Below are 10,000 nucleotides of genomic sequence, written 5' to 3'. Positions count from 1 at the left end.
CTGCAAGCGAGAGATCTCTTCCTGCCGTAACACTGTAATCCTTGGAGGGGTGACAATGTGGAACACATTGCCATTGGATTGGATTCAAACCACTTCCTATTCGTGCAGCATCTTTGGGCTCATGCGCCTCGCACCGGTTCCCAGTAGAGATGTCCCGATACTGTATCGGTATCGGGAAAAGTATCGGATCGGCCCTTATTTGTCATATCGGATCATATCGGTATCTGTGAATATGCCGGTCTAACCACAGATCCGACACAGGGGTGTGAGGGGTTGACACTATGCAAATACAATGTTGTGGAGTTTTCTTTGGAGTTGCCCCAAACTGCAAACTGCACATTTGAGTGAGGAGTCTGCTATAAACACATCATGAGATCACGACACTGGTATCGGTGTTCTGTATCGGTATCGGCTAACACAGAAATGTATGTATCGGGATCGGATCGTGAAGTGAAAAAAGTGTATCGGGACATCCCTAGTTCCCAGCGTTGTTCTGAAGCGTCACGCAGGCAGGGAGAGGTTCCGTTGGTCAGCGGAAACATTTGTCACGCGCCCCAGCGGGAGCCATCTGGCTCTCCGTTAGATGCAGCCTCTCGTCGGATCAGTTGACAGCCACTCGGAGGGGACAGTTGACAGCCACTCGGAGGGGACAGTTGACAGCCACTAGGAGGGGACAGTTTACAGCCACTAGGAGGGGACAGTTGACAGCCACTAGGAGGGGACAGTTGACAGCCACTCGGAGGGGACAGTTGACAGCCACTAGGAGGGGACAGTTGACAGCCACTCGGAGGGGACAGTTGACAGCCACTAGGAGGGGACAGTTGACAGCCACTAGGAGGGGACAGTTGACAGCCACTCGGAGGGGACAGTTGACAGCCACTAGGAGGGGACAGTTGACAGCCACTAGGAGGGGACAGTTGACAGCCACTAGGAGGGGACAGTTGACAGCCACTAGGAGGGGACAGTTTACAGCCACTCGGAGGGGACAGTTGACAGCCACTAGGAGGGGACAGTTGTTTAAAGTCATAATATGACTTTAAACAACTGTCCCCCCAAGCAGTATATATTATATACTGCTTGTACATATTAGAGCAGGGGGGGGGGGGGGGGGGGGGGGGGGGGGGGGCGGCCCCACGTTCACTTAATGCGGCCCGCAGGTTAATATCAGAATACTGATGTAGTATTGATTTCAGCTGTTACAATTCCAAACCCCGCTTTAATTACGTCATGACTAGTAATAAATGACTAGTATTAATGTTAGTCTTTTTGTGTCCAATGAAGTCATGTTAACAGTTCATAAAGTTAACATAACTATAACTAAATGCATTTGAAAATTCAATAAAAAGGTTACTTTTCAGGATTCCAATTCAAAAGTAGCAAAAACATATTCAGGTTTTCAATAAAAAATGCTTGTAGATCGGCTATTTTTGCTACGACCGTAATATGCACCCTCTGGAGTGAGTGTGGAAATATTGTGGCCCTCTCCATCGTCAAAGTTGCCCACGTCTGTATTAGAGGGGTAGTGTTTTGTTCTCACATTGTGTTGTCACACAGTCGTAAGCACATTACAAAGTATCGGGACATTCTTTAACATATATTACTGTCTACTTATGTAACAGTATTATATAATTACACAAAATATGACACAAATAAGTGCTTCTACCTGACTTAATTCTCCATGGTTCATGTGTATAGGAATACATAGTGCATTAGAGGTCACAGCTCCTTTAAGTCTCCCCCTTTTGCCCCCTGTATAAATGTCCTGCCACACCTCCACCTCTTCCTTCTCTACTTCCGTCTTGGAACGAGGTGGGTGTCTTTGTTGACTTCTCCGTATAACATAATAAGAATTATACTTGCAAATCGATTTATACAGTGTTTGTTTCACTCTGTTTAGAGAGCCATTGCACTACTAAGAACTAACGTGGAGACGTGTCTGGTGTGTTTTGGGCCAGGCGGACCCCAGGCGGACCCCTTTGTGCTGAAGGTCCTGGTGTGTTTTGGGCCAGGCGGAACCCCTTTGTGCTGAAGGTCCTGGTGTGTTTTGGGCCAGGCGGACCCCCTTTGTGCTGAAGGTCCTGGTGTGTTTTGGGCCAGGCGGACCCCTTTGTGCTGAAGGTCCTGGTGTGTTTTGGACCAGGCGGACCCCTTTGTGCTGAAGGTCCTGGTGTGTTTTGGGCCAGGCGGAACCCCTTTGTGCTGAAGGTCCTGGTGTGTTTTGGGCCAGGCGGAACCCCTTTGTGCTGAAGGTCCTGGTGTGTTTTGGGCCAGGCGGAACCCCTTTGTGCTGAAGGTCCTGGTGTGTTTTGGGCCAGGCGGACCCCTTTGTGCTGAAGGTCCTGGTGTGTTTTGGGCCAGGCGGACCCCTTTGTGCTGAAGGTCCTGGTGTGTTTTGGGCCAGGCGGACCCCTTTGTGCTGAAGGTCCTGGTGTGTTTTGGGCCAGGCGGACCCCTTTGTGCTGAAGGTCCTGGTGTGTTTTGGGCCAGGCGGACGCCTTTGTGCTGAAGGTCCTGGTGTGTTTTGGGGCCAGGCGGACCCCTTTGTGCTGAAGGTCCTGGTGTGTGTGTGTGTTTGAAGGTTCTGAAGGTTCTGGTGTGTGTGTGTTTGAAGCTTCTGAAGGTTCTGGTGTGTTCTGTTGGGTTTTCAGCGTGTGGGAGATCGTGGGCCAGGCCGACGGCGGCCTGTCGGTCCTGCGGACCTTCCGCCTGCTGCGGGTCCTCAAGCTGGTCCGCTTCCTGCCGGCGCTGAGGAGACAGCTGGTGGTCCTGATGAAGACCATGGACAACGTGGCCACCTTCTGCATGCTGCTGATGCTCTTCATCTTCACCTTCAGGTACTGGTACATACTGTACACCGTGCTCTTCATCTTCACCTTCAGGTACTAAACAGTGGCTACGTTTACATGGACAGTTAACCCATTCTGACCTGAGATCAGATTCATACGAGGTTTCCACTGGACACACACTGGTCTGATTAAAAGTTGTCATGTAAACACCTACACAAACTTAAATCGGAATTAAAATGGCCAATCTGATTTAAACTTAGATCTGATGTAACTGACCGGTTTATTCAATTTTTAAATCCTATTGAAACAATTGTGGACTCATGTAAACACTCATCCGGATTTAAGTTCATTCTGGTCTTTCTGTGCATGCTTGTTTCCATGTAATTGGTATGGCTATATTATGTTCTTGTTTTGCGATTAATTATAAGAAACTAGACATGTTTAATTTCACATCTCTGAGAGCAACCTCTCATAGGCTACAGGATACATCAAATATAAAGTAATATGGCATAAAAGTGTTTTTTTATTATTATTTTGTTTTACCTGAAATGTAGTGGAGTAGAAGTAAAAGTATTGGAAATTGGAAATACTCAAGTAAAGTAGAAATACCTCAAATCTTTACTTTAGTAGAGTACTAAAGTAAATGTACTTATTTACTTTCCACCCCTATCCAATCAGAAGCCTTCCCAGCCCCAAACCTGATGTGGAATGAAATGATGGGATTTAAAAGTATTGTCCATGTAAACACTCATTAAAGTATTGTCCATGTAAACACACATTAAAGTATTGTCCATGTAAACACTCATTAAAGTATTGTCCATGTAAACACTCATTAAAGTATTGTCCATGTAAACACTCATTCAGAATGACCATTTCCCATGTAAACACGCAGCAAAAAACGTACTTCTGAATTAATGAACTCTGAAGTTTTCATTCTGAATGAAAAAGCCCTCGTGTAACCGCAGCCACTGTCACATATTCTTAATGGCTGCTATACAGTATATAAGGGAATGTACATTGCTAGGCATGACAGAATTGGTGACCTACGTATTAGCTATAAGGACATAAGTTCATATGTTTCATCATCTGCCAAAATGTATAAGCACTCACGTGTTTCGACTGCCATGTTTATGCACAATAATGAAAATGATGCTTTTTCAGATGTCACAGCTAATACACCAGATATTGTCGTGGTTGATGAGGACAGTAGAGAAGTGACCATTTTGGAAGTGGCATCATGTACATTTGACCACAGTCTGGAAGAGGCATTCCTTACCAAGGTGCTTAAGTACCAGCGTCTTATAAGGATGCTATTATACAGCTTGGCTACAGATGTAAACTACTTGTGTTCATATTTGGAAGCCTCTGTAATGTCCATGCAGATTGCAGGCGTGCCCAATAAGCCGAGAGCTGATCAGGCATCTGCAAAATTCCTGTTCAGTGTCTGCGATAATTGGCAGTCGCCATATATGGAGAAGGCGATGCTTTCTGTGTACCCGTGATCTGTATCCTGAAGCACTTGTTGTAGAGTTTCTTTCAAGCTTGCGCATCCACTATTGTGTGTGTGTGTGTGTGTGTGTGTGTGTGTGTGTGTGTGTGTGTGTGTGTGTGTGTGTGTGTGTGTGTGTCCCACTCACAGCATCCTGGGCATGCACCTGTTTGGCTGTAAGTTCAGCCTCCGCACGGAGAGCGGAGACACCGTCCCCGACCGCAAGAACTTCGACTCCCTGCTGTGGGCCATCGTCACCGTGTTCCAGGTCAGGGTTCTGTCCGTCTGTCTGTCTGTCTGTCTGTCTGTCACCCTAACCCTAAAGGCCCATTCATAGTCTGGATTTTCGGTGGTGAGGTGACCACCGCTCCGGTGGTGAGGTGATCACCGGAGCTGAAATAACGTTGAGCGGTGGTGAGTAAAAACAGAGAGAAGGGCTGGAGCGGTGGCGGTGGTTTGCTCTTCACCGCGCCTCGTGACGTCATGTTGTAGTTCGGTGGTCACCTCAGTGACGTCATGTTGTAGTTTGGTGGTCACCTCAGTGACGTCATGTTGTAGTTTGGTGGTCACCTCAGTGACGTCATGTTGTAGTTTGGAGGTCACCTCAGTGACGTCATGTTGTAGTTCGGTGGTCACCTCAGTGACGTCATGTTGTAGTTCGGTGGTCACCTCAGTGACGTCATGTTGTAGTTCGGTGGTCACCTCAGTGACGTCATGTTGTAGTTCGGTGGTCACCTCAGTGACGTCATGTTGTAGTTCGGTGGTCACCTCAGTGACGTCATGTTGTAGTCCGGTGGTCACCTCAGTGACGTCATGTTGTAGTTCGGTGGTCACCTCAGTAACGTCATGTTGTAGTTCGGTGGTCACCTCAGTGACGTCATGTTGTAGTGCGGTGGTGACCTCAGTGACGTCATGTTGTAGTCCGGTGGTCACCTCAGTAACGTCATGTTGTAGTTCGGTGGTGACCTCAGTGACGTCATGTTGTAGTTCGGTGGTGACCTCAGTGACGTCATGTTGTAGTTCGGTGGTCACCTCAGTGACGTCATGTTGTAGTTTGGTGGTCACCTCAGTGACGTCATGTTGTAGTTCGGTGGTCACCTCAGTGACGTCATGTTGTAGTTCGGTGGTCACCTCAGTGACGTCATGTTGTAGTTCGGTGGTCACCTCAGTGACGTCATGTTGTAGTTCGGTGGTCTCCTCAGTGACGTCATGTTGTAGTTCGGTGGTCACCTCAGTGACGTCATGTTGTAGTTCGGTGGTCACCTCAGTGACGTCATGTTGTAGTTCGGTGGTCACCTCAGTGACGTCATGTTGTAGTTTGGTGGTCACCTCACCACCGAAAATCCAGACTATGTATGAGCCTTAACCCTAACTCTGTCACTCTATTTTTTAGAATCTGATCTCAGGTCAGAATGGGTTAATCAGACCAGTGTGTGTCCAGTGGAAACCTCGTATGAATCTGATCTCAGGTCAGAATGGGTTAACGGGAGTTTCCTGTAATACACACATCCGTATTCCATGCTTTTTGTGCAGTGACATTATCTTGCTGTGAAAGCCGATGCCACATAGAAACCCATGTACTGTCAACTGTGTGTCAACCTCGTCCAACATGTCTGCATAGTCTCTCTCTTTATCTCTCTCTCTCTCTCTCGCTCTCTCTTTTCTGTGTCTGTGTGTGTATGCGTGTGCGCGCTCACTCACTCGCTCTCTCTCTCTCTCTCGCATGTACATGCCTGCGTGCGTGTGTGTGTGTGAGAATATTGTTCCGTTGCTCCTGATAGATGGGCCTCGTGTTGCTATAGTGAAGGTGTCAGCGAAAAGCCAGAAACATGGCATGCTATTGAAGTGCGTGCGTGCGTGTGTGTGTGTGTGTGTGTGTGTGTGTGTGTGCGTGTGTGTGTGTGTGTGTGTGTGTGTGTGTGCGTGTGGGTGTGCGTGTGTGTTTGTGAGTGTGTGTGCGCGTGTGTGTGCACATGTGGACGGACAGGGATGCTGAAAAAGCATTTTGTTTCCAATATAAGCAGAATTTAGCGTCTGAGGAAGTTATGCTCACTATAGACACCTGGGGACTGTACTATGACACACACACACACCCTCACACACACACACACACACACACACACACACACACACACACGCACACACACACACACACACACACACACACACACACACACGCACACAGAGCAATGTGCACTGAATCACGGGACACCGTTTTAACGAGTGGGCAGAGACAAAGTGAGCTTTCATGAACTACGTCCCTGTGTTAAAGGCTTTCATCAGTCATGTGCACACATGCATGACACACGCACACACGTACACACGTACATGCACACAAGCACGCACACACACACACACACACACACACACACACACACACACACACACACACACACACACACACACACACTCTCTCTCTCTCTCTCTCTGTCAGGTGTCTGAAGCTGCGGTACTGCTGTATACTGAAAACTGAGCACTCCTGTGAACTTTGGAAGCCAATCTTAACCAATCAGGATGGAGTCTGATAAATGTGAAAGACCCGTTTCGTTGAATGGCTCTAGAGAGACTGTGTACCAATTTGCGTGATGTTTGGACAAAATCTGTAGGTGTACTGTGCAAAAACTTGTTTTGCACAAAGCGGCCTCCTGGTGGCGCTATAACAGGCCGTTCTGGAACGTTTGGGGCAGAGGTTCATCGTTGGCATCCAGGGAGTGTGTGTGCAAAATATGGCATCGACCGGGTTAACGGTGGCCGTTTTGCACAAAGCGGCCTCCTGGTGGCGCTATAACAGGCCGTTCTGGAAAGTTTGGGGCAGAGGTTCATCGTTGGCATCCAGGGAGTGTGTGTGCAAAATATGGCATCGACCGGGTTAACGGTGGCCGAGATTAGCTGTTCACGGACACACGGACGGACGGACACACAAACGGACGGACGGAGTGCAAAACATACTCTCCCCACATGCCTTCGGCCTGGTGGAGACAACAATACAACAATACAGCAATACAATCAAAACAAAAATTATGTACTTTGAAGGTCAGGATCTTTAATAGATCAACTTCTATGTACCAAGATCACTCGATGCAGGTATAGTGCAGGCATATACACAATGATTAGTCTTTAGGGTGGTTGTGTTCCATTTGATATCCTTCTCCTATCACAGCAACTCACAAATCTTGCTGCTGTGTTTGCACATTGTTGTACTTCGCCCAGCAGATATGGGAGTTTTTTGTCATTGTCTCCACCAGGCCGAAGGCATGTGGGGAGAGTATGTTTTGCACTTCGTCCGTCCGTGTGTCCGTCCGTCCGTGTGTGTCCGTCCGTGTGTCCGTGAACAGCTAATCTCGGCCACCGTTAACCCGGTCGATGCCAAATTTTGCACACACACTCCCTGGATGCCAACGATGAACCTCTGCCCCAAACTTTCCAGAACGGCCTGTTATAGCGCCACCAGGAGGCCGCTTTGTGCAAAACAAGTTTTTTCACAGTACACCTACAGATTTTGTCCAAACATCACGCAAATTAGTACACAGTCTCTCTAGAGCCATTCAACGAAACGGGTCTTTCAGATTTCTCAGACTCCATCCTGATTGGTTAAGATTGGCTTCCAAAGTTCACAGGAGTGCTCAGTTTCAAACAAAATGCTGCAAATCATGAACACATCGCGTGATTTCCGTGAAATTGTGCACGCACATTCCCACTAGGCCGAGGACGAAATGCCACATGAACAATTTCAACTCAGCCTCAAGGTGGCGCTATAACTGGCCGAAAAGTGTTTTTACCTCTAACTGCACGGATCTGTGGATAACCTGGTGGAGACCTGTGCCCAGAAGGGCACTTTTTCTAGTTGGTCATGTTTTCAAAACCTCCGTTCTGTGGTTGTAATCTGTGGGAAGTATGTGTCTCTGATGGCTTGGTACAATGGACAGACGGTTAGGAAGTGTAGCTCGGTTTCCACTTCGTTTAGTGTGCAGTGGGGGCGACTGTGGCTCAAGAGGTAGAGCAGGTCGTCCAATGATCCATGGGTCGGCGGTTCGAATCCCGGCTCCTCCTGTCTACATGTCGAAGTGTCCTTGGGCAAGACACTGAACCCCCAATTGCTCCCGATGTGCTGGTTGGTACCTTGCATGGCTTCCGCCGCAATCGGTGTATGAATGGGTGAATGTAATGCACAATCTATGTAAAGCGCCTTGGTTAAAGGCGCTATATAAATGCACCATTTACCATTCATAGTCTGTCTTCTCTCGGGATACAGGTCTGCCTATGACGGCCTTTCTCGATCGCGAGACTGTGCTCACTGAGTCTGTACCTAGTTAAGATTTTTCTTTGTTTTGGGTCGGTCACGGTGCTCAGGTATTCTGCCACTGTGTATTCTCTGTTTAGGGCCAGATAGCATTCTAGTTTACTCTGCTTTTGTGTTGCTTCTTTCCAATGTGTCAGATAGTTTTCCTTTTGCTGTTTTATAATTTGGTTTAGTCCAATGGGTTTTCTATCTCGTGGCTCTGTTTGTGTTTGTGCCCAGAGTTCCAGGGCCAGATGGCTGAGGGGGCATCTCTCTAGAGTTTCACTGTGTGTGAGTGCCTTGTTATGGAGTGCATCTAGGTCACTTTATTTTAGGTGGTTGTAGAACTTAAGTGCTCTCTTTTTTAATTTTTATTATGAGTGGGTATCGTCCTAATTCTGCCCTGCATGCATTATTTGGTGTTTTTCGCTGGGTACGGAGAATGGATTTGCAGAGTTCTGTGTGTAGGGTCTCGGTTTGGTGTTCATCCCGTTTTTCAAGGTCATGGTTTGCTAATGGTCCCCAGATCTCGCAACCATAGAGGGAAATTGGTTCTATCACAGAGTCCAGTATTTTAAGCCAGGTTTTAATTGGGACGTCTATTTTGATGTTTCTTTTGATGGCATAGAATGCCCTTCTTGCCTTGTCTCTCAGGTCCTTGTTTAGGCCAAGGTAGGTATAGTTTTTAGTTTGTTCTAGTGGGATTGTATTTAGGAAAAATTGGTGGTTTTGGCGGCTGGGCCGTTTTTGAAATATCATGATTTTAGTCTTGGTTAGGTTCACTGTCAGGGCCCATGTCTGGGAGAATTTGTGTAGGAGATCAAGTTGCTGCTGTAGTCCTTCCTTGGTTGGGGACAGCAGCAGCAGGTCATCTGAGTAAAGTAAGCATTTGATTTCTGTGTTTGCCAAGGGGATGCCTGGAGCTGTAGACTGTTCTAACGTTTTTGCTAATTCGTTGATATATATGTTGAAGAGTGTTGGACTCCCTGTCTAACTCCACGGCTTTGGGGGAAAAAGTCTGTGTGCTTTTCGCCAATTTTAACTGCGCATTTGTTGTTAGTGTACATTGATTTTATGATGTCATAGGTTCCCAATGCCACTTTCCAACAGTTTGTACATCAGACCCTCATGCCAAATTGAATCGAATGCTTTTTTGAAGTCGACAAAGCAGGAGAATAATTTGCTTTTGTTTTTGTTTATTTGGTTGTCAATTAGGGTGTTGAGAGTGTAAATTTGGTCTGTTGTGCGATATTTTGGTAGAAAGCCAATTTGTGATTTTCTCAGGACATTGCTTTCTGTGAGGAAATTTAGAATTCTGTGGTTGAGGATCATGCAGAGGATCTTTCCGAGGTTGCTGTTTACACAAATCCCGCTGTAGTTATTTGGGTCATAAAATGTCCCTGGGACTAATTTCTGAAAGACCATCCCTGCATCCTGGGACTCATT

At 47.1% G+C, this 10,000-nt stretch overlaps 1 protein-coding gene across 1 annotated transcript in view; it reads left to right on the top strand.

Moving 5' to 3' along the window:
- cacna1ha (calcium channel, voltage-dependent, T type, alpha 1H subunit a) overlaps nucleotides 1-10,000 on the top strand; it is a gene marked incomplete at its 3' end in the record, with an annotated part of 325,861 nt that overhangs the window by 215,901 nt on the left and 99,960 nt on the right. Inside the window, exons 15-16 of the mRNA XM_083779213.1 lie at nucleotides 2,649-2,834; nucleotides 4,426-4,543. Of these exons, the coding sequence (XP_083635339.1) occupies nucleotides 2,649-2,834; nucleotides 4,426-4,543 (304 nt within the window). The remainder of the gene's footprint in view (nucleotides 1-2,648; nucleotides 2,835-4,425; nucleotides 4,544-10,000) is intronic.

This window comes from Protomyctophum parallelum (assembly GCF_964188405.1).
Source record: "Protomyctophum parallelum genome assembly, chromosome: 13".
Classification (NCBI taxonomy): domain Eukaryota; kingdom Metazoa; phylum Chordata; class Actinopteri; order Myctophiformes; family Myctophidae; genus Protomyctophum; species Protomyctophum parallelum.
The sequence above is the reverse complement of the archived record's forward strand: the minus strand, read 5'-3'. Positions and strand labels throughout refer to the sequence as shown.